This window comes from Lodderomyces elongisporus, chromosome 1 (genome assembly GCF_030384665.1).
Source record: "Lodderomyces elongisporus chromosome 1, complete sequence".
Taxonomy (NCBI): domain Eukaryota; kingdom Fungi; phylum Ascomycota; class Pichiomycetes; order Serinales; family Debaryomycetaceae; genus Lodderomyces; species Lodderomyces elongisporus.
The window spans coordinates 2059064-2085802 of NC_083673.1; the positions used below are offsets into that span (position 1 = coordinate 2059064).

The 26739-nt window shown below is 36.6% G+C and overlaps 11 protein-coding genes across 11 annotated transcripts; 6 read left to right on the top strand and 5 right to left on the bottom strand. All coding sequences in view use genetic code 12, as the record gives it.

Annotated features, from left to right (window-relative positions):
• Nucleotides 1-544: 544 nt before the first annotated feature.
• RPL29 (60S ribosomal protein L29) lies at nt 545-1427 on the bottom strand (the record flags this gene model as incomplete). The annotated part of the gene is made up of 2 exons (XM_001528201.2): nt 545-733; nt 1422-1427. The coding sequence occupies 2 exons, from the start codon at nt 1425-1427 to the stop codon at nt 545-547; spliced, it is 195 nt and encodes a 64-aa protein (XP_001528251.2).
• Nucleotides 1428-1792: 365 nt separating this feature from the next.
• On the bottom strand, nt 1793-2581 carry RPL8B_1 (60S ribosomal protein L8B; the record flags this gene model as incomplete). Its single annotated transcript, XM_001528202.2, has 1 exon — nt 1793-2581. One exon carries the CDS (start codon nt 2579-2581, stop codon nt 1793-1795), a length of 789 nt encoding a protein of 262 aa, XP_001528252.2.
• Nucleotides 2582-4225: 1644 nt separating this feature from the next.
• SSY1 (SPS-sensor component ssy1) lies at nt 4226-6952 on the top strand (the record flags this gene model as incomplete). The annotated part of the gene is made up of 1 exon (XM_001528203.2): nt 4226-6952. One exon carries the CDS (start codon nt 4226-4228, stop codon nt 6950-6952), a length of 2727 nt encoding a protein of 908 aa, XP_001528253.2.
• A 535-nt stretch (nt 6953-7487) lies between these two features.
• DCK1 (Deoxycytidine kinase 1) lies at nt 7488-13373 on the top strand (the record flags this gene model as incomplete). The annotated part of the gene is made up of 1 exon (XM_001528204.2): nt 7488-13373. One exon carries the CDS (start codon nt 7488-7490, stop codon nt 13371-13373), a length of 5886 nt encoding a protein of 1961 aa, XP_001528254.2.
• Nucleotides 13374-13737: 364 nt separating this feature from the next.
• On the top strand, nt 13738-14088 carry ACP1 (acyl carrier protein; the record flags this gene model as incomplete). Its single annotated transcript, XM_001528205.2, has 1 exon — nt 13738-14088. The coding sequence occupies one exon, from the start codon at nt 13738-13740 to the stop codon at nt 14086-14088; it is 351 nt and encodes a 116-aa protein (XP_001528255.1).
• A 763-nt stretch (nt 14089-14851) lies between these two features.
• Nucleotides 14852-16033, top strand: SDS22 (Protein phosphatase 1 regulatory subunit sds22; the record flags this gene model as incomplete). Its single annotated transcript, XM_001528206.2, has 1 exon — nt 14852-16033. The coding sequence occupies one exon, from the start codon at nt 14852-14854 to the stop codon at nt 16031-16033; it is 1182 nt and encodes a 393-aa protein (XP_001528256.2).
• A 920-nt stretch (nt 16034-16953) lies between these two features.
• Nucleotides 16954-17874, top strand: PVL30_000746 (uncharacterized protein; the record flags this gene model as incomplete). The annotated part of the gene is made up of 2 exons (XM_061119185.1): nt 16954-16961; nt 17193-17874. 2 exons carry the CDS (start codon nt 16954-16956, stop codon nt 17872-17874), a joined length of 690 nt encoding a protein of 229 aa, XP_060975168.1.
• A 472-nt stretch (nt 17875-18346) lies between these two features.
• Nucleotides 18347-19732, bottom strand: GCD7 (GCD complex subunit gcd7; the record flags this gene model as incomplete). Its single annotated transcript, XM_001528208.2, has 2 exons — nt 18347-19526; nt 19725-19732. The coding sequence occupies 2 exons, from the start codon at nt 19730-19732 to the stop codon at nt 18347-18349; spliced, it is 1188 nt and encodes a 395-aa protein (XP_001528258.2).
• A 251-nt stretch (nt 19733-19983) lies between these two features.
• COQ5 (2-hexaprenyl-6-methoxy-1,4-benzoquinone methyltransferase) lies at nt 19984-20928 on the bottom strand (the record flags this gene model as incomplete). The annotated part of the gene is made up of 1 exon (XM_001528209.2): nt 19984-20928. The coding sequence occupies one exon, from the start codon at nt 20926-20928 to the stop codon at nt 19984-19986; it is 945 nt and encodes a 314-aa protein (XP_001528259.2).
• A 642-nt stretch (nt 20929-21570) lies between these two features.
• Nucleotides 21571-23085, bottom strand: CDC19 (pyruvate kinase cdc19; the record flags this gene model as incomplete). Its single annotated transcript, XM_001528210.2, has 1 exon — nt 21571-23085. One exon carries the CDS (start codon nt 23083-23085, stop codon nt 21571-21573), a length of 1515 nt encoding a protein of 504 aa, XP_001528260.1.
• A 2075-nt stretch (nt 23086-25160) lies between these two features.
• MDJ2 (Mitochondrial import motor associating protein) lies at nt 25161-25595 on the top strand (the record flags this gene model as incomplete). Its single annotated transcript, XM_001528211.2, has 1 exon — nt 25161-25595. The coding sequence occupies one exon, from the start codon at nt 25161-25163 to the stop codon at nt 25593-25595; it is 435 nt and encodes a 144-aa protein (XP_001528261.2).
• Between the last annotated feature and the right edge of the window lie 1144 nt (nt 25596-26739).

Below are 26739 nucleotides of genomic sequence, written 5' to 3' on the forward strand. Positions count from 1 at the left end.
ATATGCATATAGATCCTACCGACATAGTAAAGTGTTGTTGAAAACTTTCAACTTTGAATGTTAAATCATTCTACAATAAGATATGTGACTTCAATTGTCTCCTTCTACGCTTCCCGCAAATGCTAGCAACAAACTCCAGAAAAATACATCGATACAACCAAGATCAAGATATGAAAAAGAAAAAAAATAAAAATGACAAAAATAGGAGTAGAGGTTGAAATTCAATATCAAAACACACCAACGCCTGAAGATATAGATTTAATTATAGAAAACCAATTTGCATTGAGCTAGTGATGAAAAAACATTATTGCAATAGATGAAATTCCTATAAAAAACAATTATGTTGACGAAAAAAACAAACGGAATTCTTGCCCATGCTGAAACAACTTTGACCCAATATTATGATGGAACAAACATATGCCCCTCTTCTACGAGTAAATGTATAATCTTGTTAACGTACAGTGTATATTAAAAAAAAAATTAAACTCAACAATAAACTATTCAACATCAAGTTCCATCAAGCAAAACAATAATTGCAATTTGCTTATGATGATTCAGCTCTTGCCTTAGCTAAAGCTTTAGCAGTACCGTGCAAAGCATATCTGTGGTTTCTTCTGAACTTTGAGTCCACACCTTTCAATGATGGGTACTTGTAGGTCTTTGGCTTTTTGATACCGTTCTTGTGAGCCTTCTTAGTTTGGTTGTGGGCGGTGTGATTCTTACTTTTAGCCATCTAGAAAAAAAAAGAAAAGAAATAGTCTGTTAGTATTCAAAAATTCTTTCAATTAGCAAATTGCAAAAAGAATTCAAAACGAGAAGCAGATAAAGTCAAAAGGTATCATTAGACAAACGTTGGTTTCAAAATTAGGTATATTTCAAGTTCTCAAATCAAATAGTTTTGTATTATCTCTTGCCCTAATGATTCGAGTCATTTTCTCGTATTCCTTTAATGACCCTGAATGGTTTGTGTTTCAAACAATTTTTGACTTCAATATTCTTAGCTAAAAATGTATCAATATACCTTTCAACTTGTATTCGTTTGCCCCCCCTTTATCGAATTGTTGAAGAACATTTTTTTTTTTTAACAAAAAACTTTTTGAGTGCTTACCGAACGTTCAAACCTTCTTAATTATTTCTTTTCACAAGTCTTCCTTAGCTTTAACGTTCGTGGCCTTAGAGATCTCTTGATCTGCTTTCTCGTTCTGATTTCCATGCTTCCATTCCGTGTATCACGACATACTTTTGTTGATGTTTACTATTGAATAAGCAAGGAAAGAGGTTCGATAGTATACTCTCTTCTCTATCGTTGATAATTTTCCATTTACTGGGTTTCCTTGTTCTGTGCGAATGAGGGTTACAGAGTACATCCACGCCGCAGCAACTACCATGACAACCACTATTACTACTACTACTACTACTACTAACATTGACACTAACACTAATACAACCGGAAGTACCACAAAAAGAGACCAAAAATTACTAGACGTACAAAAAGTAAAAAGACAAATTAGGTTTAAAGCCCTAAGTTTCACATGCAGCGCCAATACTGACTTTTAGAGCAATAGTACCGATACCAGTACCAGCACCACCCATCAATACATGACTTTATAAAACAAGAGGATAAAATGTTGAAATTAATGGATGAAGTCAATGATCATGGTAATCATATTGATAATAATAACGATGATGGTTGCAATGATTAGAATAGAGAATGCAATTATTGCCAGTTATTAACGAGTATCAAAAAAAAAAATTCCATATACTATACAAAATGTAAAAAAAAGACACAAGCTTAGTGACCAGCAGCAGCTTGAGCGGCGAGCTTTTCTCTCTTGGCAATCTTGTCATTAGCCTTTGAGCCCATAATACCACCACCCCAGTGCTTCTTGTTCTCTTCGTATTTCTGCAAGTAGTTAGCATCAATGGTTGAGATCAACTTGGACAATTCAGCTTCATCAGCAGAGTTGACTTCGGTCAAAGCAGCAACTGATGAGGTCTTCTTGTGAACCAAGGTTCCCAATCTAGCCTTACCTTTCACAATGGCGTATGGGACACCCATCTTCTTACACAAAGCTGGCAAAAAGACAACCAATTCGATTGGGTCAACATCGTTGGCAATCAAAACCAACTTAGCCTTCTTGTTTTCAATCAAGGAAACAACGTGGTTCAAACCGTACTTGACAACAACTGGCTTTGGTGAAGCATCCTTAGCGGATTTACCTTCAGCAACAGCAGCAGCCTCTTTAGTCAAACGCTCCTTCTTTTCAGCAGCAGTTTCTGGTCTATACTTGTTGAAAAGCTTAAAAGTTTGGGCAGCAGTGTTCTTGTCCAAGGTTTGACTAAATTGAGCAATAGATGGTGGGACCTTCAATCTCAAAGACAAAATCTTCTTTTGTCTTTGCAATCTAACGTATTCTGGCCATTTTACAAATCTGGAAAGGTTTCTCTTTGGTTGGATACTTTGACCAATACCAAAGTTTCTTGGTGTAGATTCAATCAAAGGATTCTTTGGCGCGGTTGAGCCTTTTGATTTTGTAGAAAATGGTGCTGGAGCAACTTTCTTAGAAGATGGCTGTGTCATTGAGTATTGTTAATAAAAGGTGTTCTCAAACTTAATCTCAACAAACAATCCCTTTCATTTAACATTGAATAATACTCTACAGTATCAATAAGATACTCAGCCAGTGCATCATAGAAGCGATGACACAAGGTGCAACAACTCAAGGGTTTCAAAACATGCTTGTTTGCAACCAGTAAAGGAATATAAAGTCAAACATGTAGCAAGAAATAAAATGAAAACTCCCCTTCTCGTTGTTATGAACAAATATCACCACTCCTTGATGCACAGAAAACCGTTCATCATCAATTTCTTTTTTCCAACAAACAAATGATAGAGTGCCAAAAAAGAAAAAAGAAAATTTGAAGATAAAGTAGATTAATCTATGTCATTAAAGGAGGATGTTGTTCCAGCATTACTAGCCTTCTTTGGCTAAACATACCATTATTAAAACTTAATAAATGTGAATATGTGTTTATATAAACAATATGAGTAAATATAAGATGAAGGGATAAGAAGGAGAAGTAAGTAAAAACAGGAGCAGGGAAATTTTTTTTTTTGAGTCTATTTTTTTTATTTTTCCTCTGCTTCTCCTCCTTCTTCTTCTTCTTCTGATTGTATAGTCTGGTTTTGGTTTTGTTTTTCGTTCTCTGTGTATATTGAAATTTCTATCTGTGAAAAAAATTAACTGAATAAATTGAGAAACATTGTGCAAAAACGTAAAAAAATAGAAACAGGAAACAGGAAACAAAAATTTCTCTATATATCAAACTTTTACATGCTGCACGCTACTCATCGCTACCAATTTCAAATTTTCCTAAAAAATTTTTTTTTTTTTTTTTATTCTTATTTTTCCTCTTCTTGATCCGTTGCGCACGACTCCAGATTTAGTATAAATACTAGCCCTTCCCCTGGTCTCCCTTATTCTGAAAACCAAATCTCTTTGCCATTTGGCTTAGATCCAGTGTAGTATCTGTTCTTTTCAGTGTAATAGCTGAAATGTCATCATTGATGGCAAATACAAATATAATTTTTTACATTTATTTTTGGAACAAATGGTGGGATTGGTTTCAAATGGGCTTGCTCATAATCATTCCCACACAGTGTCGTTGCCATTACACGTTCATCGAGGCTCCTGACGCGAATTAGTTTTATACAAAAAAAAACATATACACCCCATTTTTAAGTAAGGGTCATGATGAAGGATTTTTGGTTTTTAAAAAATAAGAATTTTCTTTATCATGAGAGTGTATGTGATTCAATATTCATAAAGATTGAATCATATACCTTATTTAAAATTAAACAAAGTTGGTGTTTATGTTTTTTTTTCTGTCCCTGTGTGTCTGCATCTTGATCCCTTTATCCATTTATCCCTTTCTGTCTGTCCTTTCTGAATTTTTGAATTTTGAACGTTGAACGTTGAACCTTGAACCTTGTTTCCCATTCTCTTTTGTTTCCCTTTCTTAAAAATAAAAAGGGGGCGAGTCACGGGTTTTGCGGTCCTTTGATCCTCTATATACTCCTTCTCGCTCTTTTTTCGCTCTTTGATAAGCTCAAATTGTGACTGCGTTATTTATTATTCTAGATATGCCCAAGACCCTCCATTAAAGATATTTATTGTATGAGTAGACACGGAAACATATAAGATCGCAATCAGAATTATTTGCTATGACGGACCAATCCAGCTCCGATACCGATGATGACGATAATAATTCGAGTGTATGCATCGAAGAGAACCCTATATTTCCCAGCTTGGGTGGAAATGTCTTTGCGGCTCAGGGAGATAGTGATCGAGAGTACTCTTCCGATTCGCAAATTGACCAACCAACAATTACTAGCAAAAACGCATTCGGAAACAATTTTATATATGACAAAGACCATAATGATGATGACGATGGTGATGGTGATGGTGATGGTGATGGTGACGGCGATGACGATGAGTCAGGGATAGCATTGAGAGAAGTTTTTCGCATCGGACAGATGAAAAACATTAGCATGGGTCCTAGTGAGGTACCTGTCAATCAAATTAGCGAACTGAAGACGACTTCAAGCGAAATGCTAAACCCTTTTGAAGATGATGAATCCACATCTCTAGACTCCAAAGTAATTGAACAAATGGTTGCACCGAGTAATGAGATTATCACAGGTGATAAATTTGGATTTGTTAGGATGTACGAAACTTTGACCAAACAAAAGAAACCCACAAACCCTAACAACCCGGTACTTGAGAAATTGCAACTAGACGGAGCTATCCCACTACAAGTAATGGACTCAAGAAATTCAAGAAACTCATCAGTTTTTGAATTATCAAAGTTGGCCGATTACGATAGATTTGTCAAGGAAACACATTTGAACGAGAGAATACAAGCCAAAGTAGCCAAAAGAGTTCCGAAAGAAAAACTAGATCAAGAGACGTTGTCCATAATCGGAGACAAAGATCTTGCAGATAAATTTTATGCTGGTCATGAAACCACAAGCAAGACAAAAGGACGGTCGTTTTTCAGCATCAGCAAACATAGTAGGAGTAAAAAGAAATCAAACAGTAAAGTTGAACATGCTACAGATAGTGATGCACTAGATTTATACATGTCAGTGTCAAACTCCACAAACGAACAGCGAGGGCAGAAAAATGTCGATGGGAAAGGCTTGAACTACTTACAACGGAAGCTTAGCGTGCGACATTTGCAAATGATTTCCTTGGGTGGCACTATTGGAGTCGGATTGTTTTTGAACTCGGGCAAAGCAGTCAATATAGCCGGAGGACTTGGTGCGCTCTTGGCGTTTATGTTAATTGGAGTTGTGGTGATGTGCACCATGGTCTCGTTTTGTGAAATGGTTACTTTTATTTCAGTGATTGATGGAGTTTCTGGCTTGAGTTCTAGATTTGTTGATGATGCATTTGGGTTTGCCACTGGTTGGCTATATTTTTTCAGTTTTGCTTTTGGGGTTGCTGGTGAAGTTGTTGCCGGTGTGATTATGCTCTCTTATTTTCCGTATTTAAAGACTGCTACCAATAAAGGCTCTACAACAGGGTTTGTTACATTGTTCTTGGCGTCTATAGTCACGAGCAACTTGATTGATGTTAGAGTATACGGTGAAATCGAATACGTGTCCAGTTTCATCAAGTTATTGTGGGCATTGGTGATGATGATTGTTATGATAATCTTGAATAGAGGCGGATTTGGTGGACCGGTGTTGGGATTCAAATACTGGGACCATCTGAAGTCAGATTTCGATAACAACATCATTTTTGGTGTATTTAGACCATCCTACAATTTGTATGATACTGGCACGAGTCCACCGTCGGAGGGTATAGGTGGGAACTTGGGAAGATTTCTATCATTGTTGACAGCTATACTAGTGGTTTGTTATGCATATAGCGGAACAGAGATTGTGTGTATTGCTGCATGCGAAGCCAAAAACCCAAGAAAAGCTTTGCCTTCTGCCACAAAAAGGGTCTTTTGGAGAATTGTTATTTTCTATTGTTTATCTGCTTTTTTAGTGACATTGAACATTTATGCTGGAGATCCTCGCTTGCTTAGATATTACCTGGGTTCGACAGGGATTCTGCAGGAGGAGTTTGAAACAAATATAGCAATTCAGGCAGTAGGAGGTATGCATTGCCGCGTCGACTCAACAGTTGTTGCAGGATATGGCAGTGGTGCTCAAAGTCCCTGGGTTGTTGCTCTTCAGAGTGCTGGCCTCTGCAATTTTAGTACTGCCGCCAACATTTTTTTGGTTTTTTTTGCAGTTAGTTGTGGCAATGCACAATTGTATGTTAGTTCAAGAACAATGTACTCACTAGCATTACAAGGCAAAGCACCCAGGTTTTTAGCACACTGCAACCGAAACGGAATCCCATACAATGCAGTAATCTTTGCCGCCTCATTTGGTCTTTTATCTTATACATGTGTATCGCAATCAGCTACTGTTGTGTTTCAAAATTTGAACAGTGTGATTGCGTCTTCAGGTATATTTGTCTGGTTTGCCATGTGCTTGACATACATCAGATTCTACTATGGCTTAAAGCGACGCCCAGACATTATTGGTAGAGACGATAAGTCATATCCATACAAATCGCCGTTCCAGCCTTTCAGTGCGATCATTGGTTTAGTGTGTACTGCCATTATTTTACTTGCAATGGGGTTTGTTGTGTTCCTCAGTAGGGACTGGGACACAATGTTTTTCTTTTCAAGCTATGGTCCATTAATGGTTTTCCTCGCACTCTATGCTGGTTATAGAATAATTAAGGGCACTTCCATCCCAAGTTTGGATAGACTCGACTTTGATTCGGGCAGGACCGAAATGGATCGATATATTTGGGATGGTGGAACAGAGTATAATAGAAGAAGTATGAAGGAAGTTTTTTACAAATGGATGTCTTTTCTTGCTTGATCCTGTAGAGGGACGGAAGATGAAAGAAATGGGATTCAAGTAAAGCACATATATATATATATATATAGACAGACAGACAGATAGACAGAGAGAGAGGGAAAACTCTCTTTCCTAATTTTAATAGATTTTCAATTCGTTTATTTTGTTCCTACAAATTTGCATATTCAAGGACTATGACATTCATAAAACAATTTTGGCCATTTCATTACAATGTCAATTCATTGGACTGGACCCCTAATAATTGTTTGGCCAACTAATGCCGCACTAGAAATATGTAGCCTTATGCGTTTGGCGGCTAATTACTTTTTTGGTTAATATTTAGACGACGAAAAATAATTTGATCTAATTGATTTCATCATAAGTAGAATAAAATAAAATAATAATCATAATAATAAAAAAAAAAAAACTGGCCAACGTTTTCAATTGAAATTTGATAAAGAAAACTTCCCCTGTTTTACTCTTTTTTTATTTCCCACATTTTCTAAACCCCTCAACTCTCTGTCTTTGACTATTACTTACACTGTAACTGACAATCATGACTTGGCATCCAACTGAGTCGTTCCTTAAAGGAACAATAATCAAGCCTTTCTTACCCAATGATAAGCATTCAAAATTAAGAAACCCCAATTTGAAAAACTTGTATCCAGGAGACCAAGTTCTTGTGTTTGAAACAAAGGATAAAAAGTGGGGCCGTGGTTATGTAGTGAAAATGCTTATGCCGGAGGATTTTGTTTCCACTTCATGTAATCTTGATGATTTACAAGTGCAAAAATCTGAAGTGGTTGTGTTTCCTTTGCCATATGTCAAGATCCAAGGCAAAATTCCATTACCGGATTTTAGAGCAAAAAAAGTGGCTGAAAATGCTGACGTGCCTAATGTTGTTCCAACATTGCATGAATCTGAAGCAGACCACAGAGACGCCGTGAATGGGTCTGGGTTAGTTGCTGATGGTGGCGACAATATCCAAACACACAACACCCAAAATAAGCCCGAAATTCCTCCTTATCCTGCTGCAAGTGCACATTTGAATGAAGACATCTGTGATGAAATCAAATATGCATTGGAGCTTCTTACTGCTCAAGTTTTTGCTTTGTACTCGATGGGTGAGTTTAGACTTTACGAGAAGTTGAGCACTATATACCGTTCATTGCTTGAAACTAGAATTAAATTGACCCATAACTTATTGACCGAGGATGAAACACAGATTGCAAAAGAAACTGCTATTTTCTTGCTCAATGATGTTTCCAAGAAATTGACTTCAAGAATTTCTAGGTTGAATGCAAGCGCTTATGACTTGGACAATGATCGCACAGACATTTCTGGGTTCAAATCTATTTTGGCTCGTGATATTGCAACTGCTGAGGTCCTCAACTTGAAGAATTCGATCCCAGCAAGGATTGCATTAAACAGTGAATTGGGTGCGCTTGTGACCAACTTTCCGATAAATGCCCACAACCATGCACTGGAGTATTCATTGCGAGCACCACCAAATAAAAAGTTTAAACCTGACCCACCTTCGCATATTTTGGTAGACTTCAAATCTGTGTCTGGGTCTTCTGCTTACCAGCCTCCTGGGTTTGCAGGCACAACAGCTTACATGTACCTTCGTAACAGCGACAAGAGATTGACTGAAGCGTTTGCGGTTCACACCGATTCCGTGGATGACTTGGTGAATGTCGAAAAGATTAGTGCAGCGCTTTTCAAAAACCTTCCTTCGAGTGAAATCATCAACAATAGAGTTTTCTTAGTTGCTGTGCTTACCGAGGAAGTCGATTTGAATGTAAGAACTAGCAATCAAGTTCCTGTGGTCAAAAGAGTGAAAAAGGGTGTTGCTGCTGGAATAGCCGATATCACCAGAATTTTTTCTCACAACGAAGGCTCTTTGGTGTCTGGAGAGCCACATCGTTTCTCTATTAAGTTGTTTGGCTCTTATGTTAATAGAAAAGGTACTTTGTCGTCGAAACTGGGTGATGGTGCGAATGAAAACAATGGTTGGGGAGAGCTCGTTGACAGAATAATTGCTGGTTCTGGACACGGTATAGCAGTTAACCCTAGAGCCGAGAGGTTGGTGGTTACAGTAAAGGAGTTTAAACACCAATTTACTGGCACAACGTTGCAAGACATATCAGCTACTGCTCCCATCTCCAGAATCAAGCCAATTTTTTTTGATCCATTGGCAGAAAATTATGAGAGAATTTATTTGAGAATGGGCAAGGTTACCATGGTGAACAATTCTTCAAAAGATGATTTAATTACTATTGAGGTAAGCACTCCAAACAACGATCTCATTTCCTTTGCAAAAGCTTCGAATCAGCAGGAGGAAAGATTCTGGCAATTTATTTCAATCTTTCCGGGTGAGGCAATTGGAGAAATTGTGAAAGTTAACGGGGTTGCATTGAAATCTACCACCCAAAAGTTGCCAAAAGATGATCACATAGTGTTGTCTTTTTATGTAAATGGTGTTTTAACGGGAGAGGGTAAACTTTTGTACAAGGCTGGAAACAGATTAGTCGAATTCAACAAAAAGAAAACACATGCTATTGAAATCTTGTCTACCGTTCACAACGTGCCTATTGCTCATGTTGAACTTAGTACTGAATACGTGGGTAAGATTTACAACTCGGATTTATCAATTGATAACATTTTTCTGTTTGAAAATTTCCTCAAACAAGGCTCAAAGGGCCTTGATGAGCTTTCAAACTCTTTGGTTTCATTTTGTCGTTTGGATATTGGTCATCTTGTCAAGTATTTCCCCGAACTTCTCACTTCCTTGTACGGTATCGTTGATGCTGTGTGTCATCTGTCTGGGCCAAGTGTAGAGATATTGGGTGATAGCACTTTTAAAGCAATTGTTCATTTGCTTGACACAATTTTTGGAAGACAAGACCAGTATTTCTATCTTATTGATGATTTTGCTTCTAAATATAAACGCTTGGATCAGGTGGGTATTTTTCTTTTGCAAAAATTGGAGGAAATCTTTAGCAGATCTCAAGTCACATGGAATGCCACTTCTAGGTCGGTTTGCCGTGTTTCATATATTTTGATGAGGTTTGCTATTGGCTCTTTAGATGACTCACCACACAAGGACCGCTATCAACAGGCATTGGGAAGTCTTTTTAGAGCTGTTGCCAAATTTCTTGCTATAGACTCTCCGCAGTTGATTGATGACCAAGTTTTAATTTTGGGTCTCGTTGATTATATCATCTCATTCAGTAAAAATATGGACAACAATGAGTTGCTCAAATTGATGATTTTATTCATTGATTCCGCTGGAATACGTGGAGCCGGAGCAGACGAGTTGACTCATGATGCTACTGTAAAGAGGGCAAACAAAGAACATAAAGTTGTAGTTGCAAAGTTGTTGTTGATATTGAGACTCTTGGGAACAACGATGGTTGATGAGAGAGAGACAAGGCATACTTTGATTGCAAAATCGGTTAACTGGGTTATGGAAATATTTTTAGGACCCACTGATGTCGAAGCAACTAGATTGGGGTGCAGTATACTTAATGTTATCTGTACAATTTTGTGGGACAAGGTAGTTATTGCTAATGATACCACAGACCTCGAACTATGCTTCTCGTTGGTCAAATTTATTCCAGCATTAGCAAGAACATTTATCAAATACAACAAACATACCCGAGGCAATGGCTATTTCAAGTCGAAAAGGACATTCACTCAACTATTTCCTACGGATTACCCAATCCCTACATTCTCCATTGATCAATTGGCGAATGATGAAGTCATGGTGGAAGTCTTGGTAGAGTTGGCATCGTGTTTTTGCTTTGTTGCAAGAATAGGAAAAGCTACAGCTGGCGAGGGAGGTTTGGTTACAGTATTGAACACGGAGCTCAAGCACGATTTTTTTGACCCAAGCAAGTACTTGGCAGCAAATTTTGCAAACGAGGATTTGCTAACGGTTATCGCAGGTATTAGGTATCTTAGGTTGGGTAGGTATTTCCCTGAGGACAAATGGCTATCTTTTTATGCTGTAATTATTGAAGGTTGTATGTGTGCATTGGAGTTGATTCGTCCATTAATTATTTCGTATCAATTACCAGGAATTGATGATTCCGAGCACTTTGACAGAGCATTATGGGGTAACTACATGAAAGCTTTACTTAGACTTGCGGTGTTGCCTCCTGTGGCGGTGGAATACTTATCCGATATCCCCAAGAGAGCATGTGGAGAAATTACACACGATATTCGCGACAGAGCAGCTAGTCTTTTGGAACAAGCGTGGGATTCTTTAGCATGGGAGGCTACCGAAGAAGATTTGGTGAGATTCAACCTTCACAAGTTTGGTGGCTTCCAAGTTGAGTTCATCAATGATGAATTTAGCATCTTGCAGGAATTGATGTTATTTGCTTTGCAGAGGAACCTGAGTTGTCACAATGTTGCAGTTAAAATACTCTGGTCTATTTTGGTCTCTGAGTATATTGTTAGCGATAACTTACGAGAAGTTGAGCGGGAATGTTTAATTGGCCTTTCAGAGATTTATCAAAAACCTTCGTATAAACCAACAAAGCAAGACCAGGATGGCTTTATTGACAGACTAAAGTCCACCATTAGAATAGATAGAGAGGATATTGCATTTGGTGCATTCAATGGATTTGTCCAAGGCATGGCCGAGTTTTGTTCTACCTTGAACTACTATGCTAGTGTTCCCGTTGGTCCTGAATTTGATGAGGACAGGATGTTCCATCAAATCAAGCTTAAAGCGCAGATTAAGGCAGCTGGAAAGCCAGAATACTTTAATACTTTTGTTAGTTCCATGTACGAGGATAATGTAAGGAAGAATGACTTTGCACAAGCTGCTTTGACCTTGGAATTATTGGCGTCTACTTACTCGTGGGACCACCATGAAATTGTGCCGATGAGTTTCCGTCCCAAATTTCCTCAACAGACATCATTTGAGAGAAAAGAGATGCTTTATAAAATGATTGCTGCCAATTTCGTTAAGGGAAAGAGTCTCGAAAAGGCTGCAGATACATTAAATGAGTTATTGGATGCGTATAATGAGCACACTTATGATTTAAAGAGTTTTGCACATGTGCATAGTAAGTTGGCGCAACTTTATTTAGACCTCGAGTCTTCGGATAAATTAGAGCCATCCTATTTTAGAGTTGAGGCTATTGGTAAAGGGTTCCCGTACTATATGCGAATCATTTCTCAAATTTATCAAGGAATGCCATACGAGCACATTACATCCATGCACGAGAGATTAATGAAGCTATTCCCCGGGGCCATTATTATTAACGATGACAATGAGGCAAAACGATTGAAAGAGGATCCTCCAACTGGAAGATACTTGTACTTTAAGGCAGTCGAACCAGTATGGGAGTTTTCAGACAAATTGGTTAATACTTCTTTGGGAGTACGTCAATATGCAAGAAATAAGGATTTGAGATATTTCTCCAGTTTGAAAAAGATTCCCGGTTCTACATCTGTATTTGACTTGTGGACAGAACAAACGGTGTACGAGGCTTGGCTTTCGTTTCCTACTTTATTTAATCGAAGTTTCATTAAAGATGCAAAAACTGTTAAATTATCGCCACTTGATAATGCTATAAGAACAATTGGCCGTAAAAATGAGGATCTTGTACTTTTGGAAAGTTTGATCAATGCATGTCTTGAAGAAAAAGCAGATTATTCGGAGCATTTCAACGATTTGTCAAGACAACTCACCGGTACCGTTGATTCGCCAGTTAATGGTGGTGTTGGACAATACAGATTGTTCTTTACTGATCCAAAATATCTGGAGAATGAAGAAGATGCAAGAAAAGCAGAATTGTTAAATAAGGCATTCAACGAGTTGGCCATAATCTTGAGTCGTTGCCTTGCGCTTCATGGAAAATTGGTTGCACCTTCAATGAAAGGAGCCCACGATGTGTTGGTAGACTTATTTGAGAAGAATTTCAAGGACGAGATTGAGATGTTTAAGTTGACACAGAAAATGGAAGCGACATCAACTTCGAGAGTTTCCTTGTTTCAAGAAAAAAGGTCGCTCACGCCCTCAGCTTCGGCTTTCAACGAGAGGGGTTCGACATCAAACTATAACCCTTCCAATTACGCCAATTCTACTAAAGGGTCATCCTATGCTACCAGCAGCCAATTGAATAGAACCAATACCAATTCTTCAATGCGTTCGAGTCAGGACAGTAGATTGGGATCCAGTGCTGGGGGGATCGGTGGAGGCGGCTCTGGCGGTTTTGGTGGCAGTCACCAAAACTACGGACTGAGCCACGACTCTAACTCTACCGATAATGCAAGTAACTCAGCTTCGTATTCGCAGTTCTCTGGTTTGGCAAGCAGAAGCACTGCAACCAATGGACTATCATCTATTAGACCAGGTAGTCTGGCTTTAAAGAAGGCCAAGAGTGCCATTCAAAAGAAAACTGCAATCAATGGTAATTGGTGAGGTAAGCATTAGTTGTGGATAATTTTAATTTGTGGTATTTAAATCAGTGTATACAATAAAAGTGCTACCAAAATTATTATCCTTTTGTTTTTTTTGGAATTATTATTATTTTTCCTTCTCTCTCATACATACACACACACACTCTCTCTTTCTTTTTTTTTTCTTTTCTTCTTTTTTTTCCTTTCCTCTCTTGCAAATCGAATCTCTCAGTTTTGTGGGAAAACGTTAGGCTTCATCATCAAAACCCTGGTCGATATACCGCGAGAGGCAACTTTATAATTACTTTCTACTAGAATTCACTTCCAACAAACAGAAATAAAAAAACAAAAAAACAAAAAATTAAGAACAAAAACCCTGTCATACAATGTTTAGAATTGCAGCTAGATCATCAGCCCGTGCCGTTAGTTTGCCAGTGCAAAGATTGCCATTGGTCAACAATGCTATGCGTTTCTATGCTGGTACTCCAATTACCAAGGACGAAGTCGTTAGTCGTGCATTTGAAGCTTTAAAAACTGTTGCTACCTTGCAGGAATCGAAACTTTCATTGGAAAGCTCTTTCCAAAAAGATTTGGGATTGGATTCATTAGATACAGTTGAAGCTTTGGTTGCTTTAGAAGAAGAGTTTGATTTGGAGATTCCAGACAAGATTGCCGACGATATCAAGACTGTTGGTGAAGCTGTGGACTACATCTACAAAGAGGAAACCAAGGAATAAATGTTGATCAACTAAAGGTATTACCGGAGCTGCTTTTATTTAGTTTACACTATTACCATTGTTGCAGTAGTCAGATGAATTCTAGATGCTATTACCTGATCATTGGCGATATAATACCGACCATACTCGTTAGTTCAGATTGATGTAAATAACTACAATGAATAAGTTGATTAATACTCAAGTTTTTTTTAAAGCTTTTTCCTTTTTCTTTTTCGTCTACGTTTCATTTTTATTTTCATTTTCGTTTTCAACTTCGTTTTCATCTTCGTTTTCAATTTCGTTTCTCTTATCTTATTACAGAGCTACTCTAATTTATTGGTCAAGCAATTTTCTGAACAAATAAAATAAAAAGGAAAATAACAATAATAAAATTAGAAAAAAAAAAAGAGGAAGATATGGAATTGGTGGCTTTATTTATTGGTTGAAGAACTTGTAAGCTTGTTCTACGCAAGAGAATGTTACCTTTTTTGTTCTTCTTCCCTTCTGGTATTCGATTAAACAAAATTGCAGTTTCGTCCTCTTTCACATTCTTTCCTACTTCTTCTCCGCGCAAAAATTGACGAAGATTTGAGTCAGCATCTTGATTTTCTAAACAGCAAATGCATGACCTCACCTTTTTCCACAACTTGACTAGCTAATATTTATCAATTGGTATACACCATTATTCTCACTTAATAAGATTGAATAAAGTGCTGAACCAAGTGTTGACCAAGAACAAAGTATTGCATCAAATACCCAAATACTTTAACATAGAGCTATTGACATGTCATCCCAATCCACACAAAACAATGAGGAATTGCCAGTGGCGAGAGAACCAAAAATGAAAGATTTATCGATTCAGGACCCTGATGCTTCGAATACAGATGAAGACGATTTGCACGAAGATACTGAAAACGATAATGATGGCGATGACAGTGATAATGAAATAAATAACAGCAACAAACAGGGCGAGCAGGATAATGGAGCAGTGCAATACCCAGGTACTATTCTTCCTGGTTCTGTTCTCCCTGATAACAACCGTCAGGAAATTGATGCTGACCAGAACTTAACAGAGGGTTTAGATCCCAATACCGAGTTTATCGATTTGGTTCATTTAAAAATTGCATCATTGGATGATTTGGACTTGTCGCGTTTTACTAAATTGGAGTCACTATGCCTTAGACAGAATTTGATAACTTCAATTGTTGGTGTTAAAAACATTGCTTCATCGTTAGAAGAATTGGATCTTTACGATAATAGAATCAACCACATTTCTAGTTCCATCAAACATTTAACAAAACTTCAAAATCTTGATCTCTCATTCAACTTGATCAAAAATATTAAAAACTTGGAATCATTAGTTGAATTGGAGAATCTATATTTTGTTGCCAACAAGATCAGAGAAATTAAGAATTTAGACACGCTCACAAAGCTTCGCAACTTGGAACTTGGCGGTAATAAAATTGAAGTGATTGAAAACCTTGATAAAAATATAAACATTACTCAATTGTGGCTTGGAAAGAATCGGATTTACAAATTGCAAAATTTGGACCCCTTGGTAAACCTTCGCGTTTTGTCTATACAATCAAATCGAATAAGCAAGATACAAGGGTTGGACAATTTAAAAAATTTAGAAGAATTGTACTTATCACACAATGGTATTGAAAAAATTGAAGGTTTGGAAAACAATGTAAACTTGCAAGTGTTGGACGTGACGTCTAACAAGTTGACAGATTTGAGTGGGCTCAAGCATTTGACTAAATTAACTGATTTTTGGTGCTCCTACAATAAAGTTCTGAGCTTCAAGAATGTTGAAGAGCAATTGGGAAAATTACCAGAGTTGGAATGTGTCTATTTTGAAGGAAACCCACTCCAAACAGAAAATCCAACAGCATATAGAAGGAAATTGAAGTTGATTTTAGGCCCATCGTTGAACAAGATTGACGCAACATACATCCGTTCGTAGTGATGAAACTGCACTTACGAGTTAAGAATTGAGAATGGAAAATGGGAAATGGGAAATGGAAAATGGAAAATGCACATTTTAAAGACTCGAACTGTAAATATATCATTACATCATTATTGAAAAGGAATCTTCCAGTTGCTTCAAATCACATTATACGCCGCCATTTGCTGAAGCTAAAATGCATCTTTTGATGTTATTGTTGTTGTTTCTGATCTTTTTGCAACCTTTTTTCCTCGTATCTTTCATTTTTTTTCTTACTTCTTGACAAGGTTTTAAAGAGATTACTTAAGTGCAATGCAAAAAAAGGGGAAAAAAATAATTATCCTACAATTAGTTATAACGGAAACGCAAAGAACATAACCATGACAATAATTCATGGCAAATTAGATAACCATATTTTGTATTCTTTGTTTTTTCTTACCATTATTATTTTGCAATCGGAACTATATTAAATTTACAGATAAAGTGCATTAGTAGATGGCCTTCATCAACTATATTGCAACGTATAAAAGACGAACATTTATTAAAGGCCCTTTGCAAGAAATAATAGCTGTATAAGGGAGAATGAACAAAGTCACAAGATTTTTTTTTTCCAATTTTTTGGTTTTGTTGAAATTTGTTTGTTGATTTAATTTTGGTTGCAAAATGTAGGATATCATAAAAAAAAATAAGGCCAACCTCAAAATACTCCATTCAGGAGTGGGGAAGGGATTTTTTTTGGTTGCCAAAAAAATAAAAAATAAAGTTGGGTACACAAGCAAAATGTATTGTAAAATGACATTACAAATTGAACATTCAAAACAAAAAACGAAAAGCCAAAAAAAAATAATCATAATCATCATCAAGTTTATCTATCAAAATCAACTAAAAAAACCTAGAAGCAATATTCTTATACTCACGAAATGATTCTTGGCGAACAAATGCAAAAGTGGAAAACAAAAGTTTATAAATTTAGGCATAAATACGATTCACGAAAATTTCATGAAATAAAATTCAAATCATTTTCTTATGGAATGTTTTCATCTTCATTTCCGTCATCATCATCATCATCATCATCATCATCTTTATCCTCATCTTACTCTACTTCACCTTCACCTTCTCCATCCCAGTTTACATCAGGTGGTTGGAATACAGTTAATAAACTTTTCAAAGGAAAAAGAGTTGGTAAAAAGTCCTTTGCAAGCTCTGAATTTGGCTCAAGACATAGTCATAAAGGCTTATCGCCATTTCAAGTAGTTGAAAGATATTGTGATTTTCATACGTCACCAGAACATAGACTGTTCTTTGTAACCCCAAAGGAATGTGAAAATAATCATTCAAACGGCGCAAGAGGAAGTACTGATACTGTTGGTACTATATACGCAAATTCGCCTGTTGGTGCTATTGGAAACTATCCAAATATAGTATGCGATAAGTCTCCGCAGTATTCTTACAAAGATTTTTGTTCAATCGTAAATAAAGAGATTGAAAAAATTCGATATGCGCATTATAGTCTTAACGTTGTCGAAGATGGAAATGTTGAAATTGTTGATGGTGGTTGTAATTGTAGTCGCAATTTTGATTGTGATTGTGATTGTGGTTGGGCTAATGGTGAAAGAGAAGATGGTTATGCAGAAACACCAATAGCGATCTTAACTGCAGCAACAATAACCACTCTTCCCCAGGATATGCGATCAATCTCAGTAAAGTATATGCCCATCAGTGATTTCCAGAATGAAGTATCCAAAAATGGCTGGAAGCCTCTTTATCGTGTCAATCTGTATATAACTGATATTCAATGGAAAGAGTATGATAGTATTGATCCTACTAAAATTCCAAAAGAGCAACACCCAACTTCATAAACGTGTTACGAAGGTAAAGAAGAAGAAGAAGAAGAAGAAAAATACTACGAAGGAACAGACAAAAAAAAGAAGATTATGACTGATTTGAACTAGATGCATTATATAATTCCTTATTTGTTTGCTTGTAAGTTCAGCTAATGATATATCATAAAGATCAAAGTGAATCACATTTTTGGAATATATATATAGGGTAAACATGCTTCAAAAGAAAATACAGATACAATAAATTAAAGACCATCTACAACAACATAGACCAATTTCACCTTACAACAAATAGAATAGTGTCAACTCTTGAATCTAGAGAATGAAAAGTGAATTACTAGATCTACAATCATTGTAAGAAGATAAAATACAAAAAAAAAAGTAAAAGGAGGGGCGGGAGGCAAATTCAAGAAAAATAGAATTAATATATCATTTAAATCTATGATAAAATGCTATTGTAAAATCTGAATTTTCTTTTTTTATTATTCTTTCAATCCAACTTATTGTCCTCAGTCTTGTAGTTATCCAACACAATTCTATAAATAAAGCTTGGTGCAAACCCACCAACATTGGTAATAAAGATATCGATATGTTGAGGCGGGATATAATCCTCCAATGGGTTAGTTACAACTTCAACATTATTGACAAGTTCAAAATCGTCATGACTCAACACTTTACCTGAATTGCCCACTTCGATTAACTCGTTTCTCGTAAATGGGTATAATGGTGATAATTTATACAAGCCGGCCACAGCAAACACAGGTGTCTTGTGTTCTTTTGCGCACTCGACAACATTGGCAACGCCACTTTGGGAAAGACACCCTCCATTGGCAAATACGGCATTTGTGCCTACAATTACTTTACCAACCCTCGACATCACTGCATAAGTTGTTGAGTCTGGAATAAGGATAGTTTCGATGTCATGTTGTGCCAATTTTTTGGCAAATTTTTGTGCCTTTTGCAAATCATTAGGGAAATTCTCTGTCACCAACACCGTAAACTTTCTCTTTGATCTTGCTTTTAAAAGAAAATGCAAAACGGTGTCTGAAGCAGGAGTTGGTGTGAGCAAAATCTCGTTATCGTGGATCAAGTCCACAGACATGGACTCCAAATTTTCATTCATGTTGGTGATTTCGTCAATAAGATCTCGAATCCCTTGAATAATTATACTTCTCATGTCACTATTCTGTTTCTTTGTCTGTGGTGTTTTATCTTGAGCATTAACATTTTCTTGCTTGTTTGTAGTTGAGAGTAAGCTAAACATGGAACTCATCATAGGTACATTATTCTCATTCGCAGTACCACCACTTCCAGTAGCATTATTATCGGTTTCGAGTTCATCGCGGATGATGGCCAACACTCTTCGTACTATGTTACCTGGAATGATTCTTCTAGGGTAGGCCTTATGGATTGTTTGGCCAACCTCTCGGATTAAATTGATGAGCTCGTACGTGCTGGACCACCTTGCTGCGGAGATGACCTTCATCAAGAGATGGGCAATGATCAAGGCCAATTCCTTGTCGTCATCATCATTTATTTGATGTCGTTTGAGCTTTGCTACAACAGGATCCAATAGCGATTGTATCTCCGGTGTAATTTGCGTCATATAAAGGGAAGAAATAGTAAGTGGCGTATGCTGGAAAGGAGGAGTAAAAGTAAAGATCTGGTTACTAGTTTTGCAGGTGAACTATGCTATTGTGACTAAATTTGATACTGGAGAGAATCATTTTATAGATGTGTGTTTTAAATAAATTTTTATCTTTTTTTTGTTTTCTTTTTTTTTTTTTTTTTTTTTTTTTTTTGCACAAATCTGCAACCAACACTGCTTCCCGCAAGAAAACTTTTGTTAGTTTTAACTATTAGAATACATAAACATATATATATATATGTATGAATATATGTGTATATTTTAAAAAGGGTAAAGAAGTAAATGAAACCAAAGTGTTACCAAGATAAAGAAATTTTTGAAAAGCTTACTATCAGAAATTCCTCAAATGTTGTATTCATTATATTGTACTTCTTTTTTTTAATATTTACAAATGGCTCTTCTGGGGTCTTGCCTGCTAACATTCATAATTCTCTGCGCCACTAACTTCTCTATTCTGACTGATTGCTCCCATTTTGAATTTACAATTTGATACCAATGTGAATACTAGCCACGCCAAATGTCAAATTTTCGTACCCCGGTTCGGGAACATAGAAGCCAGCTTTTTCAATCATCAGCTTAAACTCCTCTTGTTTGGGGAATCTTTGGATACTTTCCACGAGGTACTGGTAACTATCTCTGTCATTTGCAATCAATTGACCCATTAATGGCAAAAGAGAAAACGAGTATGCTTGGTATGCATAATCAATTAATGGATTTTCAACCTGACTGAATTCCAAACAGGCAAAGATTCCACCTGGTTTGAGCACTCTGTATGCTGTGTCAAGACCCTTTTGAATGTTTGTAAAGTTACGAATTCCAAACGCAATAGTATAAACATCTTTCGAGTTATCCTCGATCGCGTCCATCGTTTCACCATTTTGGACTAAGAATTCAACTCTGTTTATGCCAGTCTCCTGAGCTTCCTTGCACCATTTGGTATCCAAGTATCTATTCTCACCTTCGCGCAACATATCAGGGTTGATATCTGCAACAGTCATTTTACTCACATGATCACCAAATTTTTCCGCAGCGTGGTCCAATAATCCAAATGCAATATCTCCAGTTCCACCTGCAACATCGAGGAATTGCAAAGGCTCGGTAGAATTAGGTCTCATTCCAGCATCGAGTCTATTGATGAAATGTTGTTTCCATAATCGATGCACACCCATGGACATTACATCGTTCATTATATCGTAGTTGGACGCAACAGAGGAAAAGACACCACCAACAAGATTCTCCTTTTCGGCACGGTTCACAGTTTTAAATCCAAAATGTGTAGTGGATGGATCATTAGCATCTTGAGGTTGAGGTGGTGTTGTCGATTTTGGATGGGTGGAGTTATATCTTGAGATGTTTAATGCAGCAGTGGGTTGCAATTGTTTCAACGTCCTAGAGACAATGTTTCTGGTTGTGGACGGAAGCATTGAAAGGGAAAGGGGTAGATTAAGTGGGTTTAAAGGTATAGAGGATTGGAAAATTAGAGGAAATGATGATTGGATGAAATCCTTGCGTGTTGACGAGGTGTTTTTTGGGGGGTTCGATACTTCAATTTGAGCAAATCTACTGGTAATTGCGGTGTATTTTCAGTCCACGCTAAATATTGGTACTTGCTCGGTTGAGTTTCTCTTTTCTCCTCTGTTGCGTTCTTTTCGGATTTTTTCTCTCTTTTTTCTCTCTTTATTTTTTTTTATTTTTTTTGCTTGTTAACTTTGAAATGAGAAGAAACAGAACAAAGAATAAAAGGAAAAAATAAAAAAACAAGGAACAAACCCATTAGCCTAATGCTTATACAGCCCCATATCGAAATCCACTTCCCTTCCTTTCCCAAAAAAAAAAAAGGTTTGACAATCGATAAGGAAAGGAAAACGAAACTCTCATGTTTTCAATCAATTTCTTTGAAACAATATAGAAAAGGTAAAAGAAGAATTACGAAAGTAAGAAACCAAAAAAAAAAGAAAAAAAAAAAGAAAGTATCTATAATTGACTAAAAATAATGAGAATAGTGATTGTAATGGTATCGAATTTTTACTTCTTCTCTTTTTTTTTTTTTTTAATCATTCAACAATTTAAGCTTGGACGATTCTCACAGTGTTGGAGTGTCCAGAACCTCTGGTCCATCCTTGCACAGTGACAATGGAGTCACCCTTGGCGATAATTCCCAAGTCAACTGCTTCGGAGACAGCCCATCTCAATCTGCTCTCGACATCCTCTTGCCAGTTTGGTAATCTGTCCTTCTTGTACACGAATGGGTAGACACCTCTATACAAGTGTGAGTATTTGGCACTGTTTTCGTTTCTAGTGACCATCAAGATTGGAACATCTGGCTTGTACTTGGAGACGTATCTTGCTGAGTGACCTGAAGTTGAAAGAACGACAATGGCCTTGGCGTCTTGGTCGTATGCAGCGGCAACGGCAGCCATTGCACAGGTTTCGGTGGTTGAGGTTGGCTTGACGGCCAATGATCTCAATTCGTTGAATAATTGTGGGTATGCAATTGCCTTTTCTGCAATAAGACAGGTGTTGTGCATCATTGACACGGCTTCGAATGGGTAGTCACCTTTGGCTGTTTCACCAGACAACATCACACAATCAGCACCGTCTAAGATGGCGTTACCAACATCTGAAACTTCAGCTCTTGTTGGTCTTGGGTTGTAGGTCATTGACTCCAACATTTGAGTAGCACAGACAACTGGTTTAGCAGCCAAGTTACATTTAGCAATCAATTTCTTTTGCACGATAAACACTTGAGGAGCTGGGATCTCGATACCCAAGTCTCCTCTGGCAACCATAACACCATCGGTGACTTCCAAAATCTCGTCAAAGTTGTTGACACCTTGTTGGTTTTCAATCTTGGCAATGATTTGGATTTCTTTTCCATCCTCACCCAAAACTTCTCTAATGTGTCTAATGTCATCTGCTGATCTGATAAATGAAGCAAAGATCATGTGGACCTTGTTCTTAACACCGAATCTGATATCGGCCTTATCCTTTTCGGATAATGGAGGCAAGTCGACATCAGTTCCTGGCAAGTTGACACCCTTGTGGGATGAAATCTTACCACCATTGATGGATCTAACCTTCAAAGTGTTGTCATCTTCGACGGATTCAACTTCAAAGGACAAGACACCGTCATCAACGTAGATGATTTTACCAGGGGAGATAACCTTTGTAATGTTTTTGTAGTCAATGTACATAATCTCATCGTTACATTTGAGTTTGTAGGCGTCATCAGTGGTGAAGATCATTTGGTGGTTTGGTGGGATTGGGTAGTCTTTTTCATCAATTGTGGTACCGGTTCTGATTTCTGGACCCTTGGTGTCCAAGGCAATGGCCAATGGTCTACCTTTGTAAACCTCTTCGGATTTTCTAGCATTGTCAATGACAGATTGGTGGTATTCATAAGAACCGTGGGAAAAGTTCATTCTGACAATGTTCAAACCAGCTTTTCTCAACTTGACCAAGACGTCAACATTGTTGGTTTTTGGTCCAATAGTACCAATGATGGAGGATCTTCTCAAGTATTTGTGAGGAGTCTGCTCAAGGTTCAAGTTGGACAACCATGTTAATGAAGAGTGTGACATTGTAAAGTGTAATCTAAGACAGAGGGGGGTGCTTAAGGATACTATCTATTATGAAAGATTGTACTAAGTTCAATTCAAAAAGTGAAAGAAAAAGAAAAAGGAAAAAGAAAAGAGAAAAGAGAAAAGAGAAAAGAGAAAAGAGAAAGAAGAAGAGGAAAGGAATTTGAGTAAAAGAATATGTACGTGTATATATATATATATACATTTGTAATGTTTTGTAAAATTATTGTTGAAATTTCAATTGCTTTCTCTCTTTATACCATTTAGCGCAGCATCCATCACATCTCCCCCCCCCCCCCCCCCCCTCTCCCCTCCCCTCCTGTGCCATTCTAATCTACAACATAAACGAAGGAAAGGAATATACACAAATAAAAAATATAAATATAAATTTAATTTAATTTAGATAAAAAAAATAAAATAAAATAAAAAAATAAAAAATAAAAAATAAAAAAAAACTCCGTCCAACAGTGATCCGAAAGGAAGAAAAAAAAGGAAGAAAAAAAAGGAAGAAAAAAAAAAAAAAATTTAACAATCTTTAATGAGAACAAACCACAAATAGATGCAAACACGAGGAATATATTCGTACAACACGAGCATAACCAGCACGGGTATATAAAGTAAGGAAAACTCAAGGCTAGTACATAAGTTAGAAATTGTTGCTAACCCTTCTTCCATTTCTCTCTCATTTTACTTTTCAGTTTGGTTAAAGTCGGGCCGCTGCTCCAATGTCTTTTATTAGATATATCCACTGTAATGTTTTGCTATGCTTATTGACTTGATGTATACGAAAAAGAAAAGGAAAAAAAAAAGAAAAAGAAAAAGACAAAAATAAAATAGAAATTAGTCTAAACCAACTTATGTATAGTTTGCATGTTATAGGCTGTACAGTGAGAAAGTGGATGGGAAAAAGAGGGGAAGCTCATGGACAAAGTCATTTTGTAAGTACTATAAAGAAAGAAAGAAAGAAAGAACGAAGGGAAGAAAGAAAGAAAGACGCGATCCCCCACTTGACACTTGGTATTAAGAAATAGGAGCTAGAGCTAAAGTTCTAATGGTAATTAGCAGAGATGGAAGAAGTGGAGCACAATCAAAAGAGTGACAAAACTGCATTCTTTTTTTGTTCAACATTTTCATATTCGTTGAATCTGTAATGAAACTTTTTTTCAGTTAAATTTTTTTTTTTTTGGTTTTTTTTTGGTGGTTTTTTTTTCTTCATTGGTTTTGAAAGCGGATTTGATGGTGCCGGTGTTATCTCTCCGATACAGAAGCCCTCGCAGATGACAAGCATGTTGTTCGGCAATAAGCGGTGCTCGTAGAAGCTATTGCATCAAAAAATTGTGTGAAAGTGAGAAATTCTCCCATCTCATCCCCTCCTGCCTGCTTGGCCTGATGTTTGAGGCTTCTTTTTGCTGTTGTTGTTGCTTTATAAATTTTTATTTTATTTTATTATGTCTGTTCTTGGTTTCTACTTTCTTTTAATTGATTTAGATTTTTTCAGAATATTTGTATTCGATCCGAGTATATCATTTTACAAAGCCAACAATGCACCTCTTTAATAACTAAGCCTTTAACAGTAAAACCTCATGATAATCTTGGTATAAAACCTTTCTTCACTTCAAACATACACTATTTTTCTTTCGACTTCTTCTTCCTCATCTTCTTTTAGAAGAAATATAGGGGGGAAAAGAGCTTAATAGAGTACGACAAATGCTACTATGATACAAGGAGATATACAGAAAGCTATTCCAATATAGACTTATATATATACTTGTACTTTTATTTTTGAAAATGGGTATTACATCACGTGACTAGAGTGTCGCGTTTTTTTATCATCGTACACCCAAAATTTTGTTTTGCGTTTTACAATTTCCAATTTCCAAATTGCGTTTCTTGTATGTAGTTTTCTAGATTTCCAAATATTTTGATTGTTTTGCTCTGTGGCACATTCATAAAAAAAAAAAGGGCATTAACAACTTGGTTGCCATTTATTGCTTTGCGATAAATTCCTAGAATTACCCAAAAAAAAAAAAGGTCAATACCATTGCACTCCACTTGTATTCTTTACATCACATATTATGGTGCTTCCAATAATTGTCGGCGTGGGTGCTACAGTATTAGCCCTAACAGCGAGAGCCACCATTGCGTCATATAAACAATTTCTCACATTAACACCGCAAATGATTGCAAACCTCAATGGTATCCGAATAACAAACCAGGATCCAGCGCATCATTCGCTAAATAAGTCTGATCCACGATATCAGCACTATAAGTTTTTGCGACTGAAGTATCCGAACCGAAGTTTCCTGAACCCAATGACTGAACAAGAGGCATTGTTTATATTAGGTATCGAAGGAGATGATATCTTGAGGGTGGATAAAAGGATGGTTAGGGACCGATATAGGAAGTTAATGACTAGGAACCACCCGGATAAGAATGGGAGTGTTTATTTGAGTCAAAAGATTAATGAGGCAAAGGATATATTGGATAAAAGTTATATGGTTAACAAGTAGACATTTACGACAAAAGCAAAAAATGTTTGAGTTGCAACAGGTGAGAAGAGACTATTAATGATGTGTTTGTGTTGTCGTAGTTGTTGTTGTTGTTGTTATTGTTGTTTTTTTTTACTCCTTGTTTTTCCTTTTTCTGTACATTTCTTTCAAGATGGTGCTGGAAAACAATGTGGTTTGTTTTAAAGCAATACATCTCAAAAAGAGGATTGCATTATCTATAGAGACTATGGATTTGCATGATTGAAACCTGTCACCACACCTTCTTTTAATAGTATTGCTACAGTAATTCTAATTGTTATTTTCACTATTACTGTTATAATTTTTTAGTGCACGTGACATATCTTTTCTATTGAACTGTTTGAAGTTTTTAATTCATAATCAAGCCAAAAAAAAATAAATTTTGGATACAAAAAGGTAAAAAAGGGGAAATGAGAACAACCAGAGTTGGTGTATATTTACGACAAGTTAATGAATGAATTAGCCTAATAGTATTTTGATAATAAATAGTTTCCTGTCTTTGTTCCTCACCCCCTTTTTAGCCACTGCATACTTGAACTATGCTGAAGTATGAGGTGACTCTCTTTACTAAATTGGATGTAAGTGAGTCATTGCAAAGTGTGTTGCTGTGGTAAACATGAACATGAACATGAAAATGAAAATGAAAATAAAAATGCAAAAGATAATCGAAATCGAAATCGAATTCGAAATTGAAATTGAAAAGGGTATTATAATCTTCCATCTATCCATGACTCTCTAGTTATCATGGTGGATATCTCCGCTCAACCGTGGTGTAACTCTTGCTCTCACTTTTCAAATCATCATCGACTATAGTTGCAATTCCGAAATCTCTCCCAAATAGGAAATATAATCTTTTTTTTTTCTTTTCTTTTTTTTATTTTATTTTACTGAATCACCATTTACCTATCATTTCAGTTGAAAATAAATCTGTCATTGTCGTGTACCAACCAGTAACTTGTATATACACTACTACCAAATTTATCAAATCAATTTCATCATAGTGCATATCTATACAATTTTGTATGTTGTTGGATGTGTGGACTACGAGATAGAAAGGTGCTTTTACTAACTTTCATGGAGTTTGGTATACTAGCTATACAATGTGTTCTTTAATATTTTATATTCT